At 38.6% G+C, this 19,072-nt stretch overlaps 1 protein-coding gene across 1 annotated transcript in view; it reads left to right on the top strand.

The window, feature by feature from the left end:
- Positions 1-19,072, top strand: part of LOC100499172 (uncharacterized) — a gene marked incomplete at its 3' end in the record, with an annotated part of 193,488 nt that overhangs the window by 23,631 nt on the left and 150,785 nt on the right. Inside the window, 1 exon segment of the mRNA NM_001191046.1 lies at positions 1,992-2,338. Within this exon segment, the coding sequence (NP_001177975.1) occupies positions 1,992-2,338 (347 nt within the window).

Below are 19,072 nucleotides of genomic sequence, written 5' to 3'. Positions count from 1 at the left end.
TCTATGCACTGCGTCAACACAACGCCGAGCCCTGTATCACTTTCATCGGTTTGTATGACGAACTGCTGATCGAAGCACGGGCAGTACTGGAGCCAAGGCGATAAGAGCTTTTATCGCCTCGAATGCTGATTGCTGTTCATCGCCCCAAATGAACGGCTAATCTTTTTTTGTCAGCCGAGTCAAAGGTTCGGCCAACGCCGCGTAATTTTCCGGTAATTGTTTATACCACTTTGCAGCTGCGGCGCCAGGCTGTTTGCGTTTTGTCGATGAGACGTACGCAAGCAATGCTAGTAAAGTTTGCTCCAGTGGTGGTGCTGCGCGGTACTCTTGCCCGCTCGCCAATACGGTTTCGGCTTCTTCGGAAACTGTCCCAGTCGTGGCAGTTCATACGAGGGGTCAACCTTTGCAGTTCTGGTATCAGATTTTCATGTAACAGGTCTAGTTGTTTTCTCAGGCTTGGTTGTAGCTTTATTTTCTTCATCATACCTCCCAGGCATGTCACAAAATCGCGCATGGGCACGTGCGCGCCTTTATATCTTCTCTCTGCGTCCGCTGTTGGAATCGCCTGTTCGTGCCATACCATCTTGCTGCCACCGTATAGAACTCTTCCCAGCTTTGCCACTCATCTTTGTTATTCTCGTACCTTTCTGCGGCTACGCCTGTAGATACGAACGACAGAGCCGCCATTTTCTCTGCTTCGGTCATTTGCGCTAGAGTTATGTTTGATACGAGTCTGTCCAAAAATCTATCAATTCAGTCCGTCATTTTTCCGTCACACAACGAAAACGAAATTCGCTAGTTTACTCCGAAATCAGACCAGCCTGCCACTAGGCTTGTTATTTCTGCCGATCCGCCGAGAGAATCTAACTCACGAGTCTAATACACTCGGACTCTCTGTACACTTTCGCCGGACTGACGCCCGCTTCGGCTGCGCGCGATGTAAACAACCGTTGTTTACGTCCGTGACGCTCGCTCGCTGTCATCCTTTCGCCGCTATTGCTACGCTCGCATTCAATCTGAATTTCCACGATGAAATTTTTCTTCCGCGAGACGAGCTAATTCTTCCTTCTTGCTACACGAATTTATTTTAATGGTCACCGACTCCTTCGCTCTCACTCGTTACCTGCATCGTTAAGGCGCCAGTTTGTAACGGGGCAACTGGCCGCGAAGATTCCGCCGTGTCACGGTGCAGTTTCTCTATCTGTTAAAATACTACGCCACGGCTATCCCTTGATGACGCTTGAGCTGCCCACGGACGTTAGCCGTTACGGGTAGCTACTTCTGGACCTCAAGCTGAGATCGAAGGTGCTAGCCATGGGAGTTGATTGCTTGGATGATGCTCGTTGACACGATACGTTTACCGGGATACTTTAGTTCGGTCTCCGCGCACGTGTGTTTACTGGTCGCAAGCCCGAATTAGTCTACCTTCACGCGCAGTGTCTCACGCGCGCCTTTGCGCACGACTTGGCAACACTGCGCTTGCGTGCCAAGCTAACATAGCGCGACTAAACGAGCGCACGCAATAGGAATTCGCGACCGCATTTACAGAATAAAGTATTAAAAATACATGAATAAAATACATCATTACTTATTGAAATTACCATAAGATTCTATATTCATTTCTAATTCTAAAACATTAAAATTTTTGTCACCAGAGAAAAAAAGCGATCTATTATGTACCTTATGAGTGGCGTGAAAAAAATAGAACTTTTAATATAATTAATATTATTACTAAAAATGTCGAATGAAGTATGACTGGGAGGGGGGCAGAAGAGGGGTGAGGAGGGGGCTTTAAGAGTTAAAAATAACTCGGTTTTTGAAACGTTTTTACGTTATTTTGAGGGGGGGGGGGGGCTGAATCTCACCTTAGCTCAAAACAAATATATAATATAGGTAGGTGTGTGTGTGTGTGTGCGATCGTCAGCGAAATACAACCGAGCCAGGCATCTATTGCTAGTATTTAATTAATTTCTGTTTTGATTTTGTTGCAGGATCAGATTTTCATGTTCCTGGACAAAATTTTGGTGCCCAAGCAACTGGGCAGGTGGGTGGTAGTGCAAATTCAATCGCGGTACAAGGAGGTAGAAATCCTTCTTTAGGAACTATACAGCCTATTGGCCAAGCTTCATCTGTACCCCCTGGAATATCATCAAGTGGACAATCTCAGACATCTTCAGGGCCAAACATTCAACCTCAATCAGCGCCAAATTCGTCAGTGTCAACAGCTATGGTACATAATCAGCCATCACAAGATATGAGTAAACAAACACATTTGCAAACCCAACCGGTGTCCATGCAGCAAGTTTATGTACAGAATTCCAACAGGCAATCAACTCAGGTAAATTATCTATTTATTTATTTATTCATTCATTTTTTTAAATTCTTGTTTATTCTACTCTGGCGACGCTACTTCACTTGAAAGTATTTACTGCTTGGTTTCTTCATTTCTATATACCCCAACCGACCTCGTTTTTTATGCTACCGTACGGATTGTAGCAATTTCACAATTCATCTTCACAACTATTTTTTAGTAGTTAAAAGTATACGCATTCAGATACATTTATTTTAAAAAATATAATACTTTTGAATATGATTCTTTGTTGAGAAACTTGTTTATATTCAATACAATATATGTATTTCATGTATTAAATAATAATGAACTCATTCTGACAAATCACATCAAAAAATTTAAAATTTTTAAATCGTAATAATCTATTAGTATATTGTGTACCAGGAGCGTAAAGTGGGCTTTTTTTAGACCGGTGTGGAGCTTGCAGTAAGATTCTAAGGGGAAATCGCACGTGCCGAAGACGAGTACTGCAAACCACACAACGTTACACACTTAGCCCTTGGTGCACATAATATTTTTTGTGACGTATCTATGGATTTTCGTGTTTTCATGACTATGCAGCAAAGCATTTTAAAATCTTCAAAATTTTTAAAATGAGACTCAAAAACTAAAAATTTGCAGCTAATTTTGTCAGCGGGCAACAAATTTATTTTGCTCGCTGCAGATTTTTTTTCGCCCGCTTAATTGGTACGAAAAACGCAAAAATCGTGCATGTGTTACAAAAAAAACTTAAATTTTAAAAAATAAAAGGTTAGGCAAGTTTGATGTATTCCGAAAGATTATCATAGATTCTTCACAATTCTTATATTCCTCAAAATTAATTGTGACAACAAATGTTGTAGCAAATGTAATAAATGTAACCATAAATAAAAAAAGTAATTAGATTAATGGAAAAGAGTCAAGTTTTAAATATAAATAATATAAATAATTAACGAAAACTACAATTTACATACTAAATATATTAGCAATATCAATTAAATAACGTCAAGTTGATTATATTTAATCATAATGAGGCAAACATTGTTTTGTTTAATCAAGAACTTACTTAACTCAAAGTAAGTTGTACGTAACTTGACATGCCCGTTTCATTTTAATTAAATGTTGTCTATTAGCAACTTATTTGTGTATACTTATTTGTTTACATAAACTTATAAAATAGTTATTTGAATACAATGTGAGCCGTCGGTCTTACCTGGTAGGTAGGCGAGCAGCAACGGATAACTTACCAATGTCGGTAAGTTACCAATTACGGGGCGCTAGTAGTTACTTTGTGATCTTATCTTAGTCTACCGAGGCGTAGTCAAATGATATGCGCGCATTATGCATTGGCGATATATAAGGCGCTTCGTTACAGCATGGAGGCACTTCTCTCTGGCTCTTAAGCTCTAAGCGGTTTGATGAAGGATAGTTCTTTTCCTCCCGTCTTATCTTCCGGTTACCTAGTATGCAACGAGCATAGCGCTCTTGGAAAGTATTCCGGGAAATTCGCCCTCTCACGTTAATAATTGTAGTCAGCGATTTTTTGTAAATGTTTATGATAATATATGTTCAGTTTCTTTTATTCAAATATTATTTTATCATACCCCCCCCCCCAACTTCATCGTATCTATCTCAAATGGATAAAAGGGTAGTTACCTGTCCGAGTCAGCCCTACGACACACAGGAGTGGGAGTGAGAGAGTAGTTTCTCACAAGCGCATCTGTCGCTGCGTCGTATTACCTAAGTGTGTGAAGTCCGTAGAGTAGATTCCCACCGCGTCTCCCGATACACACTAGGAACGTTCCTCTGATGGCACCCCATTACAGAGGGTAAGGAAGGCTTGTGATTGTCCAATCGAGACGTGCGGGGCAATTGCGGGTCCTCTACAATCGTCGAGTGCGCTTATCTCCCCCTCATACTCACTCTCGGGTCACGAATTTTTCCTCGGTGCCAGATTAAATATCCTACGCCGTTTCAAAAGATACATTATTAATCTAGATAACACGAAACATTATTGTAAATATAGTTAACAAAAAGTATCCAATATGATGTCATATTTTTTCCTTGTGTCTAATTAAATTATAGAAATTACACATAAGTTATGAAAATTTTATTTATTTAGAAATAAAAAATATGTAGAAAAATTAATTATTGAAAAATTTATATCAATTTTTGCATACTCAAAAACTCCTAATAAGTACCGATATAATGTATGTTCATAGTTAAAATATTAATAAATTAGACATCACGTTCTGACGTATAAAAATAAAATTTTAGTTGTTCACCAATAAACAATATAAACAGATATGGCAAGTTACGTAGTAAGTATCGTGAGAGTTATTCTTAATTGGCCATTATATAACTTAACTTTAAGTTAAGTAAGCCCTGGATTGAACAAAACAATTTGTTTGCTTTATTATGATGAAATATTATAAACTTGACCTTGTTTGATTGATCTTAGTTCCTTTTTATTTGTAATTTTGTTGCTAGATTATTTATTTGCTAACATATTTAGTATACAAATTGTAGTTTCCGTTATTAAATTATTTATACTATTTATATATTCAAAACTTGACGAAGTTTTAATAGGATGCGCAGGCTAACGGTTGTATGTCAAAGGGGAGTGAGAGTTAGAGGTGTTTCACGGAGTATAAAGCGAGGTAAAGTCAAAGAGGTAGGAATAAAAGAAAAAGTAAGTAAAGGAAAATAAGTGTAAAGATAAAAGTCAAAAGAACAGGCAGAGTAGAGCTGAAAAAAAAGTTGAGGAAGAGATAGGGTATAAGAGAGGTTAGAAAAAAGAGAAAGAAGGATAGAGAGGAGGCGTAAAGGTAGCCGAAGCATGAGTTATAGGAATAGTCAGATCCGGAGCATCATTGGAACATGGAACGGCAAAGAGGAGAAGGAACTGGCTTTCGGGATTCCAGGAGCGCCTAAAGACCCCCTACTGGAGGCAGTGAGAATTAGCGACTTTACTCCCAGATGATTCAGGGGTAGAGGAGGTAAGGAAAAAGGAAAGGAGGGTAGGGGTCCAAGGACTAAAGCAGAGGAACTTGGAGGAAAGCTTTAAGGTAAACGAGGGAGCAAGCCATAAAAGGAAAGTGAAAAGTCTGAAAGATTTGGAGGAAGACAGTCCGATCGCCACATCAACACTCCCAAGATTGAAAGCATCACGCAGAATATCAAGGAGGAGAAAGAGGAAAAAGATGATAAGAGATTGGAAGAAGAGGGGGGAGGCACTGGAAGAAAATATGCTAAAGAATATGAAAATGGAAACGGAGAAAACAGAAGAGAGAAGAAGGGATAAGATGGAATGGAAGGGAACGGTACAGAAAGGAGAAAGAAAGAATGGCGATGAAGAAAGAGCTGGAAGGCAAGCTGAAGGAATAGAGGAAGGAAGAGAAACAAAAGACGAAATTAAGGGCGTGATAACCAAATTGGAGATATGGGAAGAATCTCTGAAAAGGGACAGCGCAGAAGGAAGGGGGCTAGAAGGAGGAGAAGTAGCAGGATGAGAAGGATAGACAAACAGTTAGAAGAGATAAAATGGAAGATAGAGGAGGGAGAAAGGGCTAGTAAAAAAATAACATTGTAATAACAGGATGGCAAGTAAGAAACGTGCAGAAGGGTATGGTGGAGGAATGGATAAAGAAGAAACTAGAAATAGATGTGATGAAGACAAGGAAAAGATCGTAAAAGGAAAGTCAGCGCTAAGAGGTCCAGCCTGGGTTAAATCCGACAAAAAAATAACAACAACAACAAATTTTATTACGAATATTATGTTGTTTTTTGCAGGATTTAACCCTGGCTGGACCACCTAAGGGGTTCAGATACATATATCGATTATTACAACTTGACATGGAAAGAAAGGAGGAACAAGGAGAAGATAAAAGAACATACAGAGAAAAAAAGGAAGGAAGAGAGGAAGATTTTGGTTGACGGAGTGGAACACCTGTGGAAGGAGAGAACGCAGGGATTTTTTCGGAGTGGAAACAGAGTTGAGAGAGTCAAAAGTTGAGAGAGTAAAAAGAAAATGGAGGAATCCAAGATTAGGGTCATCAGTTGCAAAATGGCAGGGATAAAAGGGTTAGAAGAGGAAACATGGAGATACATAAAGGGTTTTGACATAGTATGCCTGCATGAGACATGGATAGAGGAAAAAGAGGAGGACTACTGGAAGAAAATACTGAAAGGGTTCAAATACAGAGTAAGAGAAGAAAAAAGGAGGAGATAGGAGGAGGCTGAAGGGGGGGGGGGCTAATAATGGCGGTAATGCAGAAATAGAAAGCAAGTAAAGTGGAATGGTTGGAGGAGAAGTCGAAGGAATTTATAGGCGCGGCGGTGAATACAAGAAAGTAGAAATATGGATAGGGACAGTATCCATGAGAGAAGAGAGAGAGAGAGAGAGAGAGAGAGAGAGAGAGAGAGAGAGAGAGAGAGAGAGAGAGAGAGAGAGAGAGAGAGAGAGAGAGAGAGAGAGAGAGAGAGAGAGAGAGAGAGAGAGAGAGAGAGAGAGAGAGAGAGAGAGAGAGAGAGAGAGAGAGAGAGAGAGAGAGAGAGAGAGAGAGAGAGAGAGAGAGAGAGAGAGAGAGAGAGAGAGCAAGAAAGAAGAACTATAAAGAACTTGAAGATATGGTGGAGAAGGCAAGAGGAGAAAAGGTGCTGTGGTGCGGAGACCTGAATGCGAGAACGGGAAAGGAAGGAGGTGGACTCGATAAGGAAGGAGTAGCAGAGGTTAAAAATACCAAAGATTAAAAAAAACAAAGAAGGGAAACAGCTTGTAAGTAAAACGAATTCAGTGTTAGAGTAGGGCTTTGTAAATAAGTAAGGAAAACACAAGATGACGAGAATAAAGATAAAGAACAGGATGGAATCAGACCACCATGCTCTGGAGCTGATGTTGGGATAGGACGATGCGCAGCGAGAAAGCAGTGAAGAATTACAGAAAGGCACTGGGAAAAGTAGAAGAGGCTAAAAGCTGGAGTCAATTGAGGGTGAAAGTAGGAAAAGCGATTCAGAAGAAAAAAAGGAAGATCGGACACAAGAAAAGAAATGCATGGTGTGCTAAAGAGTGCACAAACAGAAAGAAGAAGTAAGAAGGCTCAGCAAATCCATAAAGGACAGACAAGCAAAGAAGAATATTTAAGAGAAAAGGAGGAATGGAGAATATTGGTGGAAAGCAAAAAAGGAGACGTGGGGAAGAGAATAATGGAGGCAGGAGAAGACAACTGAAAAAAAGTTCAGGAAGCTGGTGAAAGGCAAAAAGCGAAAAAAGAGGACGAGGTGCAGTAAATCAATAGAACAAGACAAGGAGAACAGGGATTTCATGGAGAAAAATTTGATATTGGAAGAAGAGGGAGATGCAGAAATCACAGAGGAAAAGGTCAGGAAAGCAATGAATAATATAAAAAAACGAAAGGCGTTCGGAGCAGATAATATACAGAACTGAGCTTGGATAAGGGGAGAGGAACAACTAATTAGAGAACTAACGACTATACTGGGGAGAATATGTAAAGGAGGAGGTCTCCTTGAAGAATGGAGGAACGGGATGATAACTCCTCTGTACAAAAAAGGAGACTGTAAGGACCGCAGGAACTACAGAGGAATCACACTCATAAACACGGGCTACAAGGTATACGCAGAGATAATAAGAGGAAAACTGGAGAAGGTGCTGTAAGGAGAAGGGCCACTGGATCACTCGCAAATGGGTTTCAGAAAAGAAAGAGGCACGGTGAACCCGATATACATTATGAGTAAGGGAATGGAGATGGAACTAAAAGGGTAAGGAGAAAAGGTGTATGCTTTCTTTGAAGACATAAGTGTGGCTTTTGACATGGTAAAAAAAAAGAGATATGGAGAATGATGAGGAAAATGGGAATAGGAAGCAGAATCAGGAGGAGTATAGAGGAGATTAATTAAGAGACAAAGAGCACGCTAAGAATAGAAAAGCTGCAGGTGATTGATACTTTCAAAGGAGTGAGACAAAGATGCCCGTTGAGTTAGACTTTATTCAACGTGGCAATGGCGGATACAGAAGAGGAGATAAGCAAGATACAAGAAGGAGGACTGGTGCTAGGAAAAAAGAAGTTTTGGTCTCTATCATAGGCAGATGACGTGGTTCTGTTGCCAACGAATGCAGTAGGTCTAAAACAAATGATGAAGAGGTTTAGAAATCTAATAAAAAGAAAAGGTTTGGAGTTAAACACAGCGAAACCCATAGTAATGATGTTCAATAAGAGAGGAAGGAGGGAAAAGGAAGACTCAAGTAGGAAGACAAGGAGAAAGAAATTGCGAAGAGCTTTAAAAATCTAGGATATACAATAAAAGAGAACGGGAAAGAAGATAGACAAATAAAAAGGCTAAAGGAAAAGGCGAACACGGCATTGAGCATAATATGGAAATTAGACATATCACTTTTCAGTGATAGCTGGACTTTAAGGATGAGGCTTTTAGATACACTGGTGAAGAGCCTTGTGGAATACGTAGCAGAGATGTGGCGCTGGAAAGGAAAAAAGGAGCTGGAAGGCATTCAGAGAAAATACATGCAATTGGTTTTAAAATTTAATATAAAAACACCAAGGTAGATCTTATATCTACAAACGAAAAGGCACAAGTCAGAGAGAAAAACGATAACGAAAGCAATGAAGTTCGATGCAAAATTATGTAAAGCAGAGGAGGGGACTCGAGAAAAAGAATGCTGGAGACTACTATTAAAGAAAGGAAAGAAAAGAGCAGTGTCAGGTAGGAGAAAACGGATAAGAGAGAAGAAAATAAACTAATGCGAATAATCCATATCCAAATACCATAGAAGGCTGGAGGAAGGGGAACAAGTATGGCACGAACTGGAAGGCATCAACAAAGACATACAATGGCAGTGATAACGGGAAAAAGAAAAATCTATGGAAACTGCTCAGAATAAAGTGGAAGAGGGAAGAGAAACAGAAAAAAAGAGGAGAATACAGGAGCACAGTGAAAACGGTTAGCGGAGTAAACAAGAGCCAAGTAAAAGCAATGGGAATCCGGAAGAAAAAGGAAATAGTGCATTACACAATTAAAATGTGTCAGGTCGTTGATAGTCTACAGCTATTAGTTCACTTTATTCCAAAAACTACGCCTTCTAAGGGATTGGGGTGGACCGGAAGTAGACTAGAAATCGACCGGAAATAAAAAGGAAATTCACCGGAAGTAATCGGAGAAAATGCAAAATGACCTGGAAGTGACCGAAATGAGGTATATTTGCCGAACTTCTTCTAAGGGGTGAATTGGAATCAATAGTAAACTGAAAGCCAACAGGACATATAAAAAATCAATGTATTGTAATTATATGTATTATTATATTATTGTATTCTGCATTATTATTATTTATTATTTATTTATTATTATACCATGTACAGCGATCTTTAACACTTTTTATATACTCCCTTCTTTCATCCTTCGTAGCTTACATCAATTTACATGTTCACTTAAGTAATAATTTCTCAACGCTTCCCTATACATATTTACATCCTATACATATTTATGTACATTTTATATACATTTTTGCATATACAACGCTTTTGTCAGAGAGTGAATAAGATCTTTAAGTGTTTTTTTTTTTACCAAAAAACTATACTTTACGCCTTAAAGATCCCTTTTAAGCTTACCGTTATTTTTTTAATCAGCTCTTTCCCTTCTAAACTCCCTCTCCATGATTCCATTTCTCTATCAATTTTCTCTTCTATTATCTCCCTTGCTTTAACACAGACCCACATGTGTTCAAAGTTTTCCTCTCTCTCACTACATATTCGGCAGCTCCTATCTTTAAAACCCTTTCTCCCTTCTTTTGTTATACTCCCGCATCTAAGCCTAGCCCACTCATCTTTTAATAGTCTTCCATAATTTATAAAAGCCCCAAAAGTTGGAATTTTCCATTATTTCCCAATCACTCTGTATCTCCTGGTCTATTCTCCTATATATTTTTTTGGTAAATTTTCAACAATTCTACCCGTACGTTCCCTTTCGTAATATGAGCCCGATCGTCTCTTAATCCCCCGTTTCTTTCAGCGCGTTATGCCACTCCTTTCCCCATGCAGTTTTGTTACATCAGAACGAGCACAACCCACCAATATACTTGCGGTGTGCTGAGTTCGTATCTTCGGCAATTATTATTATTTTAAATTTACAAAGGAATTCCCTTTTGGCTACCGCAGACGCGGTTACTGCCTCCCGGGAAAGGGAGCCGGATAACGAAATCACTTTTACACGGGGTTAGAATTTAAAGCGACTACTACGTTTATTTATGCAAGAAAACAAGAGAAAACACCTTCAGTGTAATGTGTGTAAGTGTGTGTGAGTGTGCGCCAGCAGAAGATTGCAACTGTCCCTGGCGCTCGGTAGCCTTGCGTCAGTGGTTTAGTCGGCCAGGCTGTTGTGCGTGTCGGTCCTTTGGCTCGTTCCTTCTCGGAGCAGGTGCAGACAGATGGGCTCCTCGGCGCGTCGGCTCTCTTCCAGTGATGAGAGAGCACTTGTATAACTTTTGCGCCACTGAGTTTTTATTAAGCGAATTGTAATTTTTTCACTGAGTCCCTTGGTTTCTTTTACGGATTTACACTTTTAATTTATTCAGCGCGAACTTTATTCACTTCGAAGATAATGTAAGTTAAACTAACTTAGCTCGCGACTGGCAGCGATTCGATATCGACTGAAGATTTGATGTAAACTGTCGAACTGATCTAAACTTGATCTGGCGAATTGCAGCGATTCGATCCGTAAGACAACTTCGGGAAAACTGACTCTTCTCACCCCTTTGCTTCTGGTCTTTATATACTGCGGCTTCTTCCCATATTAGGAGTGCCTAATATGAGATATTCTCACGACTTTCTTTCTAATATCACGTGACCTCATAAAATTTTACTATCGTCGGTTTTTAGGAAATCGTCTCGTGACTAGCCCTCCTCTGCTTTTCGTCGCCTACGCGCTGTCATGCTGTTATGACGTCTTTCCCTGCTGCTTTTTGTTTTTTAATTTTCCCAATGCTAATTAATTCTACATCCCCCTGGCTTATGTTGCTGTTTAGTTCTATTCCCGTTCCACTTATTATAGTGCTCGCATTATCCATCCCATTGCGATGTGTATCGCTTCCGCCCCCCTCTTCCGTGTTCAATAGATTATTGAAATGCTTCTCCCATTCCGATTTTCTATATTTCCTTTTACGTTATTCCGTTTTGATATATAACTATTTATAGCTTCCCAAAAATCATTACTCGAGTTCTTCTCGTTCCATTTCGTATCGCGAAGAAACACAGAAGACAGTTAGTGTTATTGTCTTTATTTTCTTTTTACTAGATACAAGGATAGCCTTCGTTTTATGGCTAGCAAGCTCAAGTCCAGTCTGCTTTAGCCAGTGGTGGATTATACCTACTGCCTCGTTAACGATTTCCACCTCTTCCTTTTGCTTCGCTACTACCACTACTGTAATGTCACCAATTACCCCTCCGGTTGCTTTATAGGTTCTCGTGCCATACAATAAGGTCCTGTCTTTCAGGTAGTAAAACATAATCCTTCTCATACATGCGGGTACCTCTTTTTTCTGTAGTGCCTCGTGTATCTTGCCCCAGCTGGCTCAGTTGAACGCATTTTTAACATCCAGTGTAACAATAGCACAGTACTTCTTGGCTTCTCCTTTCCATCTCTTCCCTTCTATTGCAGTTCTAACGGTGTCGACTACTAAGCTTGCGGCGACAAGAGTGGAGCGTTTTTTCTTGAAGCCGTATTGATATTTTGCTAGTCCACCTTGTTCTTTAATGACTTGGTCAATTCTACCGCCGATTATGCGCTCTGAAATCTTACCCGGGGTGTCCAGCATGCAGAGTGGCCTGTATGAGGCAGCTTCTTTAGGTGGCTTATCTCCTTTGGAGGTAGTACCAGGCGTTGCTTCTTCCAGTTCTTAGGAAACGTCCCTTCTTTGAGACATAAATTGTACAGGTCCACAAAGACATCAGGGCGTACTTGTATAGCTTGTTTCAATGCAATATGGGATGTGTTATCCAGGCCTGGAGCCTTGTCGTTTCTTATTCTTTTGCATGCAGCCAGTAATTTCTCTGTGCTGATTGTTGGAATGATTTCACCATTTGCTTTCGCTTCAGGAATAGCTGTTACTTCCAGTTGAAGGAGAAACAGTGAAGTCACAATACGGTCCAGCGATTTCGGGATTTTAGGAGGTGGAATATAACCTTCCTTTATCTTCTTCATTACTACTTGATATGGGCGCCCCCAGGAATCCAGCTCAACCTCATCCTGTAACTCTTTAAGGCACCGTCGCACAGTGGGAGAAAATGGACAAAATTCGAGCCACGCGTCATTTTTAATCGTAGAGCCTTGATTTTTTTAAAACTCTTTAAAAAAGCATCAAGTTTAAGCTACAGGTGCGGAAATTATTGTATCACCTTCCCCTAAACCCATGCGACCCCTAGAAGCCACCCCTACCAAACCACAAGCAGTCTAACTCATCTATCCCAGGGAACAGCGAGTTAAATCGCTTTATTTTTTCTTAAAATAATTAAGCCACACACCATAAGCCAGCTAATAACCTAAATACCTCCCCGTAACCCGCTTAACCCCTAGAAACCACCCCTATCAAACCACAAGCAGGCTAACTAGCCTAACCCTGGGAACAGCGAGTTAAATCGCTTAATTTTTTCTTAAAATAATAAAAACCCACTCCACAGGCCAGACCGGAAACACGCAGAATCGTATAACCACGTAATTCAAGACATTATTAAAAGGAAATTAGTCACATTATTTGTTAGCTGTAATTGTTGAATGAACTGCTATTAGTCATCTGCGTTGAAACAGATTTAAGCCCCTTTACCACGTCAAGGTTGCAGTCTTCAAAGAGGTTTTTTGTTTTTAATTTTTTTAGTTTTTATATCTGTAATGTTTTATAATTTTTACATAGCAAAGTTGAGACATTTATTGAGGATTAGAATTACTGAATTATCATTTCATCAGAAATATTTGAGCTTGTGAAGTTAATTCTTTAGTTTTTTTTTTCTTCGACATCTCGCAAGCTGCTTATGACTGGATCTGATAAAACTAAGCAATAATGAATTATATCTTCATTCGTCTTTCTTCTTTCATACATTCTGCTATGTCGAACTCAAGCATGGAGAAATATTTTGTTGTTGGATTCCTGGGCTTCTTCTGAAAAATACCCAATAGGTCCATCAAATGTCCTCATAATGTCACATCCATGTATTAGCACTTTATGCACAGAAGGTGGCATCTTATCCACGGGTAAATTTATGTGCATTTTTTAGCAGTTTCCAAGCAATATTTTTTAAATGCGTTTAAATTAACTTCTTTTGTGCAAGATATAATTTGTAGAATTACATGCATTCTAATTAATAACTCTTCGTCTACACCGATAATTTGAGATACTGCTTTAGATTTGGCAAAAAAAGAACGTGCCACATTTCCTGTGTTAGTTGTTCCAGAACCTTGCTTGACTACATCTACCGTTAAACCAAGTTTACTCTTTAAAGACTGCTGAACTAACGATTTTCTCTCTTTTTTCAAATCTTTATCTAAACCTCTTGCTGATCCTTTCTTAAAATCTAGATTGTAAGAAATATGTATAATATATTCCATGGATCGAATCCAGGTGTGTAAGATAGGAAATCCCCATTGGTAAAACTCTGTATTGCCCTGAAGTTTTAAGACAAAATTCATATCATTAATATCTTTAGGACTAACTCCACAAATGTTGCAGCGAGAAGAAGTCTTTTGCTTAGTTAAAACATTGCATACTTTGCCATCTATCATGGTACATTTTATGTCAAATGCTACGTCAAATGCCATCTCCATACATTCAAAGTTATAATTTTTTATTTTCTTTAGCAATGCTTAAATATTTTCGTAATGTTTCTCGGTTACTTTATCGCTTTCTTTAAGAAATTTGAAATTTATTGGACGACAATAAAACACGGATGAAGGTTTTTTGTTAACCCATAAAGTTTTATTTTTTGTAGTCCTTAGCTGCAGAGGTACAAAATTACAAATAAATACAGATGCATCAGTGGCTGTCTTTTGATAAACAGAATTATCATCGCTTGATTCAAGATCGGTGGAGTCGACATCACCAAAATTCCATTTTTATCTTGTCGTCTGTTGTCCTGAAGCTCCATCCAATCCCCACTTGCCCACAAATAATAAACTTTTCGTTGCATTTGTTAATACTTCTTTATCTAAAGTCATTAGAATCCGTTTTATAGTATGTTCTAGCAAAGATATAAAATGAACTTTCGCTCCACTATTAGAACAAGTGATATGCTCAGGGTAACAAGCTTTCTTAGCTTCTACGATTGCAGAATAAGGTGGATATAATTTATTTCCATGCATATTGTAAGTGTGGTTCCTTAATTTCTCATATGTTCGTTTTGTTAAGTCCATAAACATCGCTAATACTTTATTTGTATATTCGGTACTAAATAAATTTTCTATAGTATCCGTAGTATTATCTGCTGAAGATGTTTGTTCTTTTAATTTTAGCGCCGCTACGATAGCTCCTCTTTAGAATGCTTTACAGAGATTTCACGAGCTCGTCTATTTTTTGTTTTTGAACATCCTTTGTCATAACTTATATAAGGTCGACCTATATTACGAACATTCGAAAATTTTTCAGAAGTATGTGAAGTATTACTAGTAAATAATGTTAAAGCTTCATTATTCATATTGATATTGAGGTATTCATATTTGATGTTGAAGTATTTATATTTGACGTTGAAGCTTCGTCAAGTAACTGAATCACAAAAGAATTTTCAAAAAATTCTTTGTGTTTCGATTTAAAAACATCTTTCTTTCGGGAAACATCTTGCCATTTTAGTTTATATTTTGGAAAAAATGATTTGGTTAGTTGGTTTCTTAGATGCTGTGTATGTCTTTCTGAAATTGCATACTTTATTTTTACATCATTTATAACTATGTCGAGAATACAATTTTTCTCATTAGGATGATTCCATATTAATTCACATAAATATGAGTGTTCTATATTGAGTAACATTATTTTAGCTCTTAAATAATTCTACGTTGTAGTTATTTAATAAATTTTATACCCCTTCAGAAAATTATTATTGACAAAGTAAATACCATTTCGTTTTCACCTAAGTATTTATTTTATTAAGAAAATCAATATGATGTCTGTATCCATTATTTCATTTCTAAATAAATCTTAAAAATCACTACTGCTGATATGAAATATAAGAAAAAAGTTAAGTAATTTTACATCCTCAATTTAAATTGAATTCCATGTGTTTATTAATGTAGAAACAGAAAATATGAAATAAAAGTTGATTGATTCTTTAGTCGCAGCTGTATTAATTAACAAAAAATAAATACATAGAGTTAGAATCAACAGAACGCACGTATACCTTATGTTATAACAGACGTAATAGAAAAAATTTTACTGAAGAGAAATATTCTTAGATTTGACGGAAGAAAAATTTAAATTTAAACTTATTTTGTTTTCAATATGATAAAATAAACATTTGTACGTAGTATACTATAATCTAATAAATTCAAAAAGTAAACATGCAGCCATCGAAAAATCGTATGATCAATAGATTTAATTATATTGGTATGTATTATACTATAGTCTAATAAATTCAAAAAGTAAACATTTAGCCATCGAAAAATCGTATTATCAATAGATTAAATTATATTAAATTATACTTTAATATAATAAATTCGAGAAATCTTCAAAAAATTCTGATAGAATTTCAACGTATTTTTTTATTTAATCTAAGAACTTTTTGTTCAGTAAATTTTTTTCTAAAGTCTATCATTCTCAAGTAAAAAATTCTGGAAATTTTTCACGATTTTCCCGTGTTAGCCGCCATTGTATGAGCATTTAGCTTTTTTTTCAAAATTTAAACTGTGACACTGAAGTTTAAGTCTCGAGGACACGATTTCTTCGCTCTAAACATTAAATCTTAAATGATTTCAATGTGAAAAATCGATATGAAAAAAGATTTTTTTTAAACCATGTTTTATTGCTTGTGGTTTGGTAGGGGTGGTTTCTAGGGGTTAAGCTGGTTAGGGGTAGGTATTTAGGTGATTAGCTGGGAGCCAGCAAAAATGTCTCCTTATCATAATTCTTTGTTTTCCAACCGACTCTTTTCGTCGCTGCACTCCCGTTAGATCTCAGTTTTGATATTCCTATCTCCATTATTATCGTTCGGTGGTCACTATTTGTGTAATGATCACTTACCGTCCACGATCTAACTAAGACAATCAGGCAGCTGCTAATAAACGTGAGATCTATGATGGACCCTGCGTCTCCTCTTCGAAATGTGTAAGAATATCCCTGGTTAACTAAGACCAAGTCAAGGAGGGCGAATGCTTCCAATAGCGCTTGTCCACTTTCGTTCGTCCTTTGGCAGCCCTACTTAATGACCAGGCATTGAAATCGCCTGCTATCAGTACCGGTTTTCTTCCTACAGCATCCTGTACTAACCGGTCCAACAGTTGTCTGAATTGTTCTATCGGCGCGATAGGAGGAGCATAGCTGTTCTAAATGTGTATGCCAGCGACCTTAGCGTGTACGAATCCTTCATTACGTCTTGTCATTTTTTCCTGGAAAGTGCGTCTCCGCATGCTCATATCGCTGCTTTACCAGTACTGTTTATATTCCACGATGGTTTGTCCAGGTCTCTGTATTGTTCACAGACGATGGCTATGTCGATTTCTGTCTCATGGACATACTGGCTCAGTAGGTCCTGTGCAGTCGCGACTTGGTTTATATTCAACTGCACTATTTTTATTTTCTTTGTCTGTCAGTGGCTTCTACTGCAGCTCGGTAATCTAGACGTGCGTAGCTACCAGCTGCGCGTTCACTCTTCTCACCTGTGCTTTCTTTTCAGAGTACACAGTTGGGTTAGCTTCTACACTCCTTTGCTTTGTTACCATCTTTTCCACATATAAAGCAAAGCTTACGTCTATTTTCAGTTACTATGCAGTTTCTGCCGATATGGCCAAAACCTAGGCATTTATTACACCTAAGTGGCACGTTTTTGCGGTAAGCTACCCGGATCCTACAGTTGATCCATCCTATTCTGATCCTCTGTAGTTTAGTGATCTTAGCCGCTATCTGAGATGGTACCTGTGTCACTGCAATCTGCGTGTCACTGAACGTCTTTCGCAGAGATCTTATCGTAGATTCTTCTATGGTGTTCTCTTCACCAATTTCTTTCTGTAGTGCTTCTAGTACCTCCTCTTTTGAGGTTGGCATGTCCAGATTTCTTACTTCAATGGTTTCTTCTTGCTGCAGTGCTTTTATTGTGGCGCCTTCCACTGGTACTGCTTTAACTGCTACTTGGAGCTGAGGTTTTGACTTCACCTGTGCGTTTAAGCTCTATAAGATCTCATGCCACTGTTCTGCATATTTTATTTACGCCATCTCCCAGCTTGTTAAGTGACGAAGCCGTTTTCATTCTTGATAAAATGTCTGCATAGGTCTTCCCTTCTGCAGCCTTGATGATTAAAGCATCCAGTCTGGGGGGAATTGCCCACTTCCGTCTATCCTTGATGGTCCTATTCTGGTTTGTTACACCAGGGACACTTTTATCCTATTCACTTGCCTTTTTCTCCTTTTTTTTTGACTTTTTTGTGATGACTTCCTGCCACGCTGCCTTTTTAAGTTGGTTATTCTCTTCTTTATTTCTTCTATTTCTATCCTGCGGAGTATTTGGAGCTTCCTTCGTTGTACTATCTACGCCTTCCGAGATCCAAGACTTGTGGTTGTCTTGGTTTCCCTCACTTGAGTTCCCGTGCGTTAGCATTGCTGTAAGTTATCATCTGCCATGCAGAGATTCCTATAGTTTGCTCTTATGCTTTGGACAAGATCTTAAATTTGTTTGTGCACATCGTGCTTTCCTTGACATAGTCCATCGATTCCTCGATTCTGCTGAAAAGGCGGTCCAAATGCGCATTCTTTTGCGTTACGCACACAGCTCTTTTATCTATGTCTGCATCAACCTCTATTTACATATCACCTGTGTCTCTACATGCAGCAGGGGTCAGGTGACTAACCTCTGCGGCATCTAAGTGAGTTTGCATCCCCCCAATCTTGATGGAGCCAGCGTCGACCACCGGAACTTTTACCCGATCGCAATCGGCGGCGGGACTGGGTTCTGTGGCTTGACCCGCTTGGGGTAGTAATGTTATTAACTCACTATCCATGTTTGATTTATTTTCGGGGTTTCTTCCCCTAGCCTGTTTTGTCCGCGGGCCATATTTAATTTCTGCTCTACCTTTCGGCCGGTTGAGGAGACCTCAATGCGCCGTTGAGCATTCCCTTATTTGCCACGCAGGGGACGCGACACATACGGGATATCGGCATCCCTGCGCGGAAGTGCGTGCGCGTGTGTGTGTGTATTTGATATTTTAGTCCCTTTGCATAATCTCAAATCTCAAGTAAATATAAATTGTTTTCACTCTTACTACATATAAAAAACTTGCACTGTAAATATATATATTATTGTATTCGTCACCATGTATATATATGCATACTTTTACTCATTTTCATAAAAAGTATCCTTATCATACTTGCTCGAACCAACGTTTTTTAATCAAACTCACTATATGTATTGAATATACTATATTCTACACTACGCCTGGACTACATTTTTAAAATAACCTTATATTACATATCATACTTGCTTGAACCAACTTTTTTCAGTCAAACTCACTATCTACACTATCTACATAATA

Source organism: Nasonia vitripennis (genome assembly GCF_009193385.2).
Source record: "Nasonia vitripennis strain AsymCx chromosome 1 unlocalized genomic scaffold, Nvit_psr_1.1 chr1_random0002, whole genome shotgun sequence".
Taxonomy (NCBI): domain Eukaryota; kingdom Metazoa; phylum Arthropoda; class Insecta; order Hymenoptera; family Pteromalidae; genus Nasonia; species Nasonia vitripennis.
The sequence above is the reverse complement of the archived record's forward strand: the minus strand, read 5'-3'. Positions and strand labels throughout refer to the sequence as shown.